The sequence below is a fragment of the Bison bison genome, unplaced genomic scaffold (assembly GCF_000754665.1).
Source record: "Bison bison bison isolate TAMUID 2011002044 unplaced genomic scaffold, Bison_UMD1.0 scf7180017864072, whole genome shotgun sequence".
Taxonomy (NCBI): domain Eukaryota; kingdom Metazoa; phylum Chordata; class Mammalia; order Artiodactyla; family Bovidae; genus Bison; species Bison bison.
The window spans coordinates 4,227,722-4,242,053 of record NW_011494644.1 but is presented as its reverse complement, the minus strand read 5'-3'; the positions used below and the strand labels follow the sequence as shown (position 1 = coordinate 4,242,053).

The 14,332-nt window shown below is 39.3% G+C and overlaps 1 protein-coding gene across 1 annotated transcript in view; it reads right to left on the bottom strand.

Annotated features, from left to right (window-relative positions):
* The window catches only part of LOC104986729 (ATP-binding cassette sub-family A member 3-like), a 201,002-nt gene extending 191,489 nt beyond the window's left edge, over positions 1 to 9,513 (bottom strand). Inside the window, exons 1-3 of the mRNA XM_010837415.1 lie at positions 9,454 to 9,513; positions 8,872 to 9,124; positions 6,857 to 6,984 (exon numbers count right to left, since the gene is read on the bottom strand). Coding sequence (XP_010835717.1) covers positions 6,857 to 6,984; positions 8,872 to 9,124; positions 9,454 to 9,513 — 441 coding nt within the window. The remainder of the gene's footprint in view (positions 1 to 6,856; positions 6,985 to 8,871; positions 9,125 to 9,453) is intronic.
* Between the last annotated feature and the right edge of the window lie 4,819 nt (positions 9,514 to 14,332).

Sequence of the window (14,332 nt, the reverse complement as noted above, 5' to 3'; positions counted from 1 at the left end):
TTCCTGCCCATGAACTTAGGGCTTCCCAGATGCTGCTAGTGATAAAGAATCTGCCGGACAATGCAGGAGACGTAAGAGATGCAGGTTTGATCCCTGAGTTGGGAAGATCCCCTGGAGGAGGGCACAGCAACCCACTCCAGTACTCTTGCCTGGAGAACTCCATGGACAGAGGAGCCTAGTGGGCTACGGTGCATAGCATCGCAAAGAATCGGACATGAATGAAGCAATTTAGAACGCATCTGCACACCCATGAACTAGGGCTGTCTTTCCTTTTATTTTGGTCTTAATTTCTTTCAGCAATGTTTTGTAGTTTTCAGTGCACATTCTTTGCACTTCCTTGGATAAATTTATTCCTCAGTGTTATATCCTCTCCTCTGTCTACTTTATTATTAAGCCCATCCCAGTTCAGTTCAGTTCAGTCTCTCAGTCATGTCTGACTCTTAGCGAACCCATGGACTACAGCACGCTGGGCTTCCCTGTCCATCACCAACTCCCGAAGTTTACTCAAACTCATGTCCGTTGATTTGGTGATGCCATCCAACCATCCCATCCTCTGTTATCCCCTTCTTCTCCCACCTTCTCATCCTCCTGATAATGGGAATCTTTCCCAGTATCAGGGTCTTTTCCAATGAGTCAGCTCTTCACATCAGGTGGCCAAAGTATTGGCATTTCAGGTTCAACATCAGACCTTCCAATGAATATTCAGAACTGATTTTCTTTAGGATGGACTGGTTGGATCCCCTTGCAGTCCAAGGGACTCTCAAGAGTCTTTTCCAATACCACAGTTTAAAAGCATCAATGCTTCAGCACTCAGCTTTCTTTATAGTCCAACTGTTACATCCATTCATGACTACTGGAAAAACCATAGCCTTGACTAGATGGACCTTTGTTGGCAAAGTAATGTCTCTGCTTTTTAATATGCTGTCTAGGTTGGTCATAATTTTTCTTCCAAGGAGTAAGCATCTTTTAATTTCATGGCTGCAATCACCATCTGGAGTGATTTTGGAGCCCCCCGAAATAAAGTCTGCCACTGTTTCCCCATCTATTTGCCATGAAGTGATGGGACTGGATGCCATGATGTTAGTTTTATGAATGTTAAGGTTTAAGCCAACTTTTTCCCACTAGGTTGTTATTTGTTACTGAATTTACTGCTTATAACTTCTTGTTTATAACTTTTATTTCTCTGCTTATATTTCCTATATTTTAATTTGTTTCAAAACAGTTTTTAATTGCTGTTGAAACATGTCTTATGATGGTTGCTTTAAAATCTTTCTCAGATAATTCTAACCTCTAATTCATCTCAGTTCTCATATCAGTAAATTGGTTCTTGGTTCGACAGATGATTTTCTATTTTATTTTGTTAATTTTGTCTATTATTTTAGGAGACTCTGGATCCTATTTAAATACTTTATTATATAAGGCAGTCAGCCTATTTTATGCAGCAATGGCTTAATTTCAATGACAATTTAATTTCCAGAGCTCTTTAAGTACTAATTTTGGTCTCATAGTTTACTTGGTTCCATTGGGGCTCACACTGGTTCCTGTTATTTCTGCCTAAAGGAACACGAGTTTTCCTTCTAGGGGCAGAGGAGGCACAAGGCATAAAGACCTTCCCAGGCTAGACCTTTTCTGTGGCTGAGTTCCTCATGCCAATTCTGCCTGTTTTGCTTTGGGGGCTCCCAATATAAGACAGGATATTCAGCCCACAAGAGGGAAGAGGCTTTCCTGGTTGGGCACATGTGGCAGGGACCTGCCGGTATGGGACAGACAATTCTTTCTGAATGTGGGACTTCTTGTGGTGGAGTTTCCCTATCACGGTTCCTTGACTGCCCTCATGTATCTGAACAGGAAAAGAGAGTCTCTGGCCCACAGACATTGCCACTTTTTTGTATCTGGGACCCTCTTGATGGTTCCACTGGCCCACCCACTCGAGTCTTGCATTGAGGGATGTCTTAGGCTGGAGGTGATGAAGAGGCTTCTAGACTGGGATATTTGTGGCTGAGTACCTCTTGCTCATGTGTTTCAGTATATATTAGCAGGGGAAGGGCTTGGTAAGGAAGGAGAGTGTTTTTCCTGGCCACTAATAGTTATCAGGGCTCCCTATCCATTCCTCATGCTAGATGTGTCAGAACTGTCTAATGTTAGAAATGCTTCCATTTGATGTGGAATGGCATGAGGCTACTTGCTGCCCTCTATTGCTAGGCTGGAGGTCAGATAATGCTGGGTCTTGGCTGTCATCTGTTGGCTGTGATACATTAAGATGTGTGCCCCTGTGCTGCTCCTCTAGGCATGAGGTCTTAAAACAACTTGCAGTGTTCTTATCACTTTTCAGAGTTTTGCTTTGCCTTTGCATTACATCCAGCTGTGCTTAGTGAGGAATGACAGAAAGAACTGAGTCCCCACCATCTTGTCCAGACCAGAAGTCAACAGTGTCTTTTGATGATAAGAAGTTTCTAAAAGTTTGATAAAAGTTAATCTATTAATTTTTTCTTTAATGGTTATCACTTTCTGTGATCTAAAAAATTCTGCTACTCCCAACTAAAGATGATACTTGTCTTTGCTTTACTCTAAAAGCACTGGGTTTAGCTTTGACATTTAAATCTAAAATTCATGAGCTAATTTTTTGTGTGTAGTAGGAGGTCAGTTCAAGTTTCATTTTTCCCATATATACATCCAATCATTACAGCACTATTTATTGAAACATCTTTCTTTCCCCGTAAGATTTTTGGTGCCTTTGTATTTCTATTTTTAAAAATGAATGAATGAATGAATTAGGCTGCACCAGGCCTAGTTGTGGCATGTGGTATCTTCGATCTTTGTCATGGTATGTGTTATCCTTCATTTGTGGCCTGCAGGATCTTTTAGTGAAATGAGGAATCTTTAGCTGTGGCATGTGGAATCTTTAGCTGCTGCATGCAGGATCTTCAGTTGCAGCATGTGACTTCTTAGTTGTGGCATGTGCGACCTAGTTCCATGACCAAGGATTGAACCCAGGCCCTTGCACTGGGATCACAGAGTCCTAGCCACTAAATCACAATGAAGTCCCAAATGACTATGGGCTTTCTGTTCTGTGTCATAGATATATTTGTTGATCATATGCCAGTATTACACTTCAATGATTATTGTAGTTTTAAATGTTTTATATACGTCTTCTGACTTTGTCATTTACAAAATGGTTCTATATATTTTAAGTCCTGTAAATTTGCATTTACATTTAGACCAGATAAACAGGAAGTGACAAGCATTCTAAATGCCTTAGTAAGATATTTTCTTACCACAGGTTGAGAGATAAAGCCTATAAAGATTCAGGACCTTGCTAACTGGTGAGCTTTTTATGGGTCCAATGGTCTCTGAGGTATGCCAGGATATATCCTCAAAGAGTAGTTTTGCTGTACACTGTACTCCTAACCACTCAAAAGAAACACTGTAAAAAGAGATGGGCCTTTTTTTTTTTTGATGAGCCTGTTTTTCAAAATTTTGGTGATGGCATATACCACAAAGAGAACTGGTCAGATCTATTTATGATGTAAAAATTTTCAGTGGAGTCCAGAAAAAGAAATGGGTCTGCAATAGGGGTAAAGGCACACAATATGCCTCCAGCAGGGGACCTGTTTTATAGTTAAGGAGATACAATAATGGGCACCCGAACCACTGGATCTATAGTTCTTACTATATGCCATTATGACTCAGAAGCAGCAGACCTGAGAGAAGAAACTGAAAATGCCTGTTCAATTTCAGATAAGGATAACACTCTGTTAATCTGGGACACTGTTCTATAGGATGTGGCCTATGTAACAATAATTGGTATATGGCTCTATGTTCTTGGTAAAACATAAGGGTAGGGGAACCAAGGCTTGGAAGTAGAACTGGCCCTTCTAATCACTCCCAGAGGCCTACTTGTGGAATTTATACATCCCATCCTTACAAGCTCAAGTTCTGCTGCATTAAAGGCCTTGTTTTCTGGGGTAGCAGACTTTTACAAGGAGATACAGTAAAGCTTCCACCAAATAGCTGTATGATTATCACCTAGTATTACTGAGCTACTAACACTGGTACGCTGGCAAGTAAACAAATTACGATATGAGAGGAACCAATTAATCATGATTAAGGTTGCTATTGTTCCCTGGTAGCTCAGAGAGTAAAGTGTCTGTCTGCAATGCAGGAGACCTGGGTTCGACCCCTGGGTCAGGAAGATCCCCTGGAGAAGGAAATGGCAACCCACTCCAGTACTCTTGCCTGGAATATCCAATGGACAGAGAAGCCTGGTAGACTACCGTCCGTGGGATCGCAAAGAGTTGGTCATGACTGAGCGACTTCACTTTCACTTTACATAATGAAAACAGTGAGGTACACGGGGGCACCTCTTGGTGCTTACTTTTCCATAGAAGACAGTTAAAACCATTTGCAGCAACTATGACCTGATAGCTAAAGGCTCAATAAGGGAATGGTTTGTCTAAACAGGTAAGCTAAATTCTCTGAAGTGTTTGTCAAGAGTGACTAAAATCTAAATTGTGAATATGTAAATATTTCCTTATATAAAAACACTTTTGTTGAAATGCATTCAGTAGTGTCTGTTCCCATATGAATTCTGACTAACAGAAATATGCGCAGGTTGTGATGAAGACAGAAAAGAAAGGGATAGGTGTGGAAGCTGAATGGGAGTTTGAATGGGAATTCACAGTAGCATTTGTACAGCAGAGAAAATGTGACCAAAGACCCAGAAACAAAAAGCAATACAATGTTTCCAGGTAATTTCTGGAAGTTAAGTACTGTTGGAACATAAAAAGTTTGGTAAGGAGGATCAGAGATAGCCAAGTACTAGGGTATTGATAGCCATATATTTGTGCAAAGGACTCTGGACATTGGAAGTCACCAAAGTCTTTTCATCAGGACAGTGACATGATTGATCATATCTGAGATTTAGTTTGATCCTTGTGGATTCTTGTAAATGAACAAAAGATCTGTCAAGAAAGTCACATAAGGGACTTCCCTGGTGGTCCAGTGGTAAAGAATCCACCTTCCAATGCAGGGGATGTGGGTTTGATCCTGGTCAGGGAACTAAGATCCTGTATGCTGCAGGGCAACTAAGCCCGCAGGCTACATACCACAACTAGAGAAGACTTCGTAATGCAAGGAAGAGCCCGCATGCCATAATGAAGACTCAGCATAGTCAAAATAGTAATAATAAATAAAATTAATAAATAAAAAGTCACCTAAGATGTGGGAAAGCTGGTAGACATTAGATGGTCTATGCTATACATGAAATCATCAATAGAAATCAAAAGGTTTTAGAAAAATCATCAAAACAGACCACGCAGAATGCAATACATTAGATCCCCAGAACTTACTCATCTTATATATTTCACCACACACAAAGCTGGTAATTCTGTGAGGTGAGGAATATATCAGCTAACCTTGCTGTGGTAATCATTTTGCAATATACACATTTCAAATCACCACATTGCATATCCTAAATTTAACAGTGTTACACATAAAAAGAAAGTGAAAGTGAAGTCACTCAGTTGTGTCCAACTCTTTGCGACCCCATGGACTGTAGCCTACCAGGCTCTTCCGTCCATGGGATTTTCCAGGCAAGAGTACTGGAGTGGGGTGCCATTGCTTTCTCCAGGGGATCTTCCTGACCCAGGGATTGAACCCAGGTCTCCCGCATTGCAGGCGGACGCTTTACCATCTGAGCCACCAGGGAAGTTCTATACATGAATTATATCTCAATAAATCCAGAAAAACAAACAAACAAACAAACAAACAAAAAAAACAGACCAAGCACCTGAGCACATGATGTGATGTCATAAACCTAGTTCAAACTTTTGGTGACACAAGCACAGTCAATCAGAAATAAGAAAGAAAGTGAACTCGTTCATTTGTGTCCGACTCTTTGCGACGCCATGGACTGTAGCCTACCAGGCTCCTCAGTCCATGGAATTTTCCAGGCGAGACTACTGGAGTGGGTTGCCATTTTCTTCTCCAGGGGATCTTCCCAACCCAGGGATCGAACCCAGGTCTCCTGCACTGCAGGCAGAAGTTTTACTGTCTGAGCCACCAGGAAAGCCTTATTATTCAGCAATAAGATGAAACTTAAAATAGCACTGAAGACACTTTGAGCCAATGTATATTGTTGAGCCTAAACCTATATCAGTATATGGATAATTCTGACTTAGTAAATAGAAGTTGGCACAAAAGAAAAGTCATGGAAGGATGGGACACACAGAAAGAATATATATTGTCCTACTAGTGGTTTTATTAATCTTGCCTTCTGCTGACAAGCATCTGTTTTCTAAATATAGAATTTGGCTCCATGTGGAGCTGTTATAGATTGCCCTTTATTTTCATCACCACCAGGAGACAATGTTTATAAGATCTGCCAAGGAAAGCACTATTTTTTTCTTTCCTTCTCTTGGGTTATGCTATCATCTAATCTGGATCAATGTGGGTTAGCCTTAGAGTTTTCTCTATAGATTTATGAAAGGACTTAAATTCTATGTCTCATTCAAAGAAAAGGCTCTATCCATGCTTGTGTTTCACTACCTTTTGCAAAACTAGAAGCACTGTATGAGTAGTCCAAGTGTCCCATGAATCAGAAGTCCTGTGCATGAAAGATACAATTCTTCCCTTATTAGCATATTTCAAAAGCTACAAACACAGACATCCTTAAAGCTACTCAAATCTGGATTCATATTCTTGCTTTATTTTATACAAGTAGTTTGATCTTGGGAAAATTAGTTTCTTCACTAATAAAATAGGGTAGATAATACAAAATTCATTAAAATCATAGAAACTAAAAATCCAATTCCAAGAAAACTATTTATTTAGAAAACTTTAAATACAACTTTCTCACCTGAAGTGGCAATGGATCATGCCTATTTTTGAAGTCACAGTCAAAAACAATGGCAGCCAGCACTTTATGAGCTCGATAGTCATACTTAATGTACTTCTCAAACTCAATTTCTGAAGAAAAGCCTTGAACTACAGAGAAGTAAAATTGTTCACTTAAATAAAAACATATGATAATCCCTTCTGAGAGAAAATATATTAGTTTACATGGACAAAAACGTTCTATCCAAATATGCAAATTTGAAAACACTGTTTCTTAAATACTGGTATCACAACAACTTAATGGATATTTGGGGTTCAAAATATTTTGATAAAAACTTTTATAAAATTTTATTGCAATTTTAAATAATCACTATAAAGCACATATAAAGATAAGTCATTAGTGGTGAGGGAAATGCAAATTGAAATCACAATGAAATCACTTTACATCCACTGAGATGACTATAATCAAAAAGACAGAAGATAACAAGTGCTGGAGAGGATGTGGAACCTTCATTCACTGCTAATCAGAATGTAAAATGGTATAACGACTTTAGATAACAGTCTGGCATTTCCTTGAAAAGTTAAAAATAGAGTAAACATATGACACATTTATTCCACTCTTGGTATATAACCAACAGAAATGAAAACATATGTCTACATAAAACCCATAAATGAATGTTTGTAGCAGTATTATTTATAGTAGCCAAAAGGTAGAGACAACTCAAATGTCCTTCAACTGATGAAAGATATATTGTACCAATTAAATGCAGTGTATCCATACAATGGAATATTATCTGACAATGAAAAGGAATAAAGAACTGATGCATGCAACAACATGGGTTAACCCTGAAAACATTTTAAGTGTAAGAAGAGAGTCATGAAAGACCACATATTGCATTTTATAAAGTTGATATAAAAGGTTTATATGTAAACAATTTATATTAAAGGTTCATATGTAAACCATTTATTTATATAAAAGATTTATAATAGGCAGATCTGTAGAGGTAAAAAGAGATTACTGTTTTTCTTATCTTGATAGGGATGTATAATTGTGGGGCTATGACTAAAGATTTTGGAATTTCTTTTTGGTGATAAAAATGCTTTAAAATTATTTGTGGCAGTGGTTGCACACCTCTGTGAATATATTGAAGCCACTGAATTACACACTTCAAATGGGTGAAAATATGGAATGTGCGTTATATCTCAAAAAGGTTACTTAATTAAGAGAAACAAATCAGGAGGTGATCACTTTGTGCTTTAAAAAACACAACTCATTTGATGGCTCAACACCTGTATAGTTATAATACAGGAAGGAGTCATTCAAGATAGAAATTTTCTAATCTGAACAAGAGAGGAAAAAAAAGATCAGACAAAAGTTGAACAGAGCCTTAACAACCTGTGGGACAATACAAAATGTATCATCATAGTCTTAGAGGAGAAGAAAGACGGCCATGTTAAAAAACAATTTTAAAAATAATTATTGTAAAGTCCCCCAACTTTGTGCAACATATAGATTCAAAATGCTCAGTGAACCCCAAAGAAAAACACCAAAAGAAATCCACTGCTGCTGCTGCTGCTGCTGCTAAGTCGCTTCAGTCGTGTCCAACTCTCTGCGACCCCATAGACGGCAGCCCACCAGGCTCCCCAATCCCTGGGATTCTCCAGGCAAGAACACTGGAATGGGTTGCCATTTCCTTCTCCAATGCATAAAAGTGAAAAGTGAAAGTGAAGTCACTCAGTCGTCTCCGACTCTTAGTGACCCCATGGACCACAGCCTACCAGGCTCCTCCATCCATGCGATTTTCCAGGCAAGAGTACTGGAGTGGGGTGCCAGTGCCTTCTCCAAAGAAATCCACAGAACATCATAATCAAACTTTTGAAAAATAAAGACAGAAAATATCTTGAAAGCAGCCAGAGAGAAATGTTAAAATTGGGCAGTGTGATTCATCCAACTTTATTCTTATTCTTTTCCCTATACTGTTTCAGCTCCATCAAAAATGTTAATGATAAGCTTTACATAAAACTTTAATTTCTAACCTTTTATACTGATGTTTAGATTCCTCTTCACATTCTCAGTGATTTCTTTTACCACATCAATATTAGAAGGCACATAAATCAATTCCCATCTTTCATCATTTTGGAGGAATGAAGGCAGAGTACTGATGGGTTGAGAAGTAAAAGTGTAAGGTCCAGCAACAGTTATATGAATAACAGCACGTAAGAGCAAAAGCATCATTGGAAACGCCAATGCAGTTAGGACTTCCAATATTAAATTAAAGAACTGCCTCCTCTAGAAGAGGAACAAAAAGATTGTGTTAATTAACTTAAGAGTACACATTCAAAGCAAATAGATAGTTCTATGATATTAAGTTTCTGCCAGTTTCACCCTGAAACAGCTAAAGTTCCATATCACCCCTCCAACTCCCCTAACCAGTTTTCTTATAGGTCAGACTATACTATTGATTAATGAAGTTTCACACATTTGGAAGAGCTACTTTCAGCTCTGGAATTGATTTTTCAAGTGTGTGCATGTATATAAACCCACCCCCACCCACACCCAAAATCCAAACTGCACCACATGGGCATTTATGAACATTTTCCAAGGATACCTTTACATACCTTTAAGGTAAAATTTTTCCAGAGGAGCACTGCAAACTGGTTGAGTGTCAATAAATTCATTCTTCTACAAAAATGTATGTTCGATTCCAGCAATGGAGAAAAAGTTTTTTTAATGTTAAGTTACCTAATAATGTGAACATCAAGTGAACAACAGTATTACTTCTTTCTCCTAATTTTCTCCTTAATCAGTCTCAAAGTTTGATAGCAAAAATGATTTTGTGTTTGAAATAAAGAAAATTAAATTGCTTTTATTTTTCTGTTCAATAATTTCCTTAATATCTAATAATGTTCTAATGTGGTCAGAAAACAAAGAAGTAGCTAAACAAATGTGGTTCCATTTTTCAAGATGGCATAAGCAAACAGGATCTGATATTCTTATGATACTTTCCAAGACCAGATGGCTTCACAAGTAAATTCTACTAACACCAATCTTTCTCAAACTTTTCAAAAAATAGAAGGGTAGGGGAACATGTCCAAATTCATTTTAGGAGGCCAGAATTATGCTGATATCAAAGCCACATAAGGACACTATGAGAATACTACATGCAAATATTCCTGATAAATAAAGATACAAAACTCCTCAAAACACTTGAGCAAACCAAATCCAATAGCACAATTAAAGCCCCACTGATCATGATCAAGGGGATTTATCCTTGGAAGGTAAGGATGGTTCAGTATATGCAAATCAATAAATGTAATACACTAATTACTAAAATAAAAGATAAAAATCATATAATAATCTCAACACAGAAAGAGTAACAAAATTCAACACTCTTCAATAATAGAAACACTCAACAAATTATGTACACAAACAAGGTACTTTAACATAATAAAGGCATATATGAAATGTCCACAACTGACATCATACTTAACACTGAAAAACTGAAAGTGTTTTCTCTTAAAATCTAGAGCAAGACAAGGATACCCATTATTGCCACTTCTATTCAACACAGTAATGGACGTTTTAGCCAGGACAATTATGAAACATATCCAAATCATAAGGGAAGAAGTGAAACAGTCTGTATTCATTTATAGCATGATCTTATACAGAGAAAACCCAAAGGATTCCACACAAAAAACCCTTTGGATCAATCAAACTAATAAAAGTAATCATAGGAATCCAGGAATGCTGCAGAACACAAAAATAAACATACAAAATCAGATATGTTCCTACAGACTAATAACAAGCCATCCAAAAAGGAAGTTAAGGAAACAAATCTCACTTACACTAGCATCAACGAATAATATACTTAGGAAGCTGGAAACAGGATGCCAGAGTAGAAGGACATGAGTTTGCTTCCTCTCATGAAAACACCTAAATCATACTTAACTGCTGAACAATGATCAACAAAAATGACTAGAACCTATCAAAAAAGATACTCTACATCCAAAAACAAAGAAGCCACAACAAGACAATATGAAGCATGCATTCACAATAAAATCTCATACCACCCAGATGGGCAACCCACAACCTGGAAAATATATTACAGAGACTGTCTCACAAGATTGAGACAGACCCCCATATGAGGCTCCCCAGACTGAGGGTCTGGTTTCAGAAGTCCCCAGAACATCTGACTTTGAAGAACAGTGGGGCATGATTGGGGGAACTCCACAGGACTGTGAGAAGCAGAAACTCCACTCTTGGAGAGCACACACAGGGTCTTAGGTATGCATGCCAGGACCCAAGGAAAAAGTAGTAACTTCATAGGAACCTGCTGCAGACCAACATGCTGATCTTACAGGGTCTCCTGGGGAGGCAGAGGACAGCTGTGGCTCACTGAGGAAATGAGGACACGGGTGGCTGAGGTTCTAGGACATACTCACTGGTGTGAGCTCTCCTGTAGGCCACCACATTGACATCAAGCTACAGCCTCTGGGATGTCTCAGGCCAATAACAATAGGGTGGGAACACAGCCCCACTCATCAGGAGACAGGCTGCCTAAAGTCTTCCCAAGGCGAGAGTCACCTCTAAACAAACCCTGAATACAGCCCTGTCCACTGGAGGGACAAGACCCAGGTCTATCCGCCAGTGGGCAGGAACCAGTCCCTCCCACCAGGAAGCCTGCACAAGATTCTGAGACCAATCTCACACAACAGAGGGGAGACAACAGAAGAGTAACTGCAATCCTGCACTTGCTGGAATGAAGACTGCAAACACAGAAAGCGAGACAAAATGATGCAGCAGAAGAATATGTTGCAGATGGAGGAAGAAGATATGAATAAAACTCCAAAAGAACAACCAAGTGAAGAGAAGATAGGCTAGAATCTACCCAAAAAATAACTCACAGTAATGATAGTAAAGATGACCCAAAATCTCAGAAAAAGAATTGAGGAGCAGACCAAAAAGATACAAGAAATCTTTAACAAAGAGCTAAAAGAAACAAAGAACAACAACAACAACAAAAAAACAGTTGGAGAATACAATAACTAAAATGAAACACACTAAAAGGAGTCAATAGTAGGAAATGAGACAGAAGAGATAAGTTGGCTTGAAGACAGAATAGTGGCAATCATTGCCACAGAACATAATAAAATGAAAGAATTAAAGAACTGAGGACAGTTTAAGAAACTTCTGTGGCAACGTTAACACAACATTAGTCCCAATGTTAAACATTTGGGACGCTTGCATTATAAGGGTCCCAAAAGTTGAAGAGAGAGAGAGAAAGGGCCTAAGCAAAAATTTAAAGATATAAGCACTGGAATCTTCCATAGCATGGGAAAGGAAACAATCACCCAAGTCCATAAACTGCAGAGAGTCCCAAACAGGATAAACCCAAGGAGGAAAATGCCAAGACATATACTAATCAAACTGACAAAAATTAAATACAATGAAAAAATATTAAAAGCAGCAAGGGGAAAGCAACGAATAACACACAAGGGAAATCCCAGCTGATTTTTCAGCAGAATTCTGCACACCACAAGGTTGTTGCTGTTCAGTTGCTAAGTTGCGTCCAGTTCTTTGCAACCTCATGGACTGCAGCGTGCCAGGTTTTCCTGTCCTTCACTATCTCCCAGGGGTTCCTCACACTCATGTCCACTGAGTTGGAGATACCACCGATTCATCTCATCTTCTGTCGCCTCCTTCATCTCCTGCCCTCAATCTTTCCCAGTATCAGGGTCTTTTCCAATGAGTCAGCTCTTCACATCAGGTGGCCAAGGTATCAGAGCTTCAGCTTCAGCATCAGTCCTTCCAGTGAAAATTCAGGTTTGATTTCCTTTAGGGTCCAGAGACGAGGCCTGATCACTCAGAGCTTTTGTGTGGCAGAAGTTTTATTACAGTGAAAAGGGGACAGAGAAGCGTCTGACACAACATCAGAAGGGGTACGGAGAGTGCCCACCATGCTACTCTTATCTAGGCCTTATATACTTTTTCCATTGGTTACTAGTAATAAGAAAGGTCTTACAAGACCACTCCCACAGCATCCATCTTAAGGTAACAGGATTATTTAAGGTTATTTGTTCTCTGCTCAACATTATTTCCTCATTTTTTAAAAAAACGGGCATAGTTCTACTTACATTACAGAGATGCTATATGGCCTATGAAAAACATTCAAGAAATGATAATCCTCTTCCACTCTATGTAAGAGATGTTCTGAGGGAATTAAAGCTTAGGGCTCTTTAAGAAGGATGTGAGCATTCTTCCTGTTGCTTTTCTTAAGTCTTGTGCAACAATGTATCTTGCCCAAGAACTGGCCTTTCAGTTCAGTTCAGTTCAGTGGCTCAGACCTGTCCGACTCTTTGTGACCCCATGAATCGCCGCACGCCAGGCCTCCCTGTCCATCACCAACTCCCGGAGTTCACTCAGACTCACGTCCATCGAGTAGGTGATGCCATCCAGCCATCTCATCCTCTGTTGTCCCCTTCTCCTCCTGCCCCCAATCCCTCCCAGCATCAGAGTCTTCCCCAATGAGTCAACTCTTTGCATGAGGTGGCCAAAGTACTGGAGTTTCAGCTTTAGCATCATTCCTTCCAAAGAACACCCAGGACTGATCTCCTTCAGAATGGACTGGTTGGATCTCTTTGCAGTCCAAGGGACTCTCAAGAGTCCAAAATCACAGTTCAAAAGCATCAATTCTTTGGCGCTCAGCCTTCTTCACAGTTCAACTCTCACACCCATACACGACCACTGGAAAAACCATAGCCTTGACTAGATGGACCTTTGTTGGCAAAGTAATGTGTCTGTTTTTGAATACGCTGTCTAGGTTGGTCATAACATTTCTTCCAAGGAGTAAACGTCATTTAATTTCATGGCTGCAGTCACCATCTGCAGTGATTTTGGAGCCCCCAAAAATAAAGTCTGACACTGTTTCCCCATCTATTTCCCATAAAGTGATGGGACCAGATGTCATGATTTGGAGCCCCCCAAAATAAAGTCTGACACTGTTTCCACTGTTTCTCTATTTCCCATGAAGTGATGGGACCGGATGCCATGATCTTCATGTTATGAATGTTGAGCTTTAAGCCAACTTTTTCACTCTCCTCTTTCACTTTCAGCAAAAGGCTTTTGAGTTCCTCTTCACTTTCTGCCATAAGGGTGGTGTCATCTGCATATCTGAGTTATTGATATTTCTCCTGGCAATCTTGATTCCAGCTTGTGCTTCTTCCAGTCCAGCGTTTCTCATGATGTACTCTGCATATAAGTTAAATAAGCAGGGTGACAATATACAGCCTTGACGTACTCCTTTTCCTATTTGGAACCAGTCTGTTGTTCCATGTCCAGTTCTAACTGTTGCTTCCTGACCTGCATATAGGTTTCTCAAGAGGCAGGTCAGGTGGTCTGGTATTCCCATCTCTTTCAGAATTTTCCACAGTTTATTGTGATCCACACAGTCAAAGGCTTTGGCATAGTCAATAAAGCAGAAATAGATGCTTTTCTGGA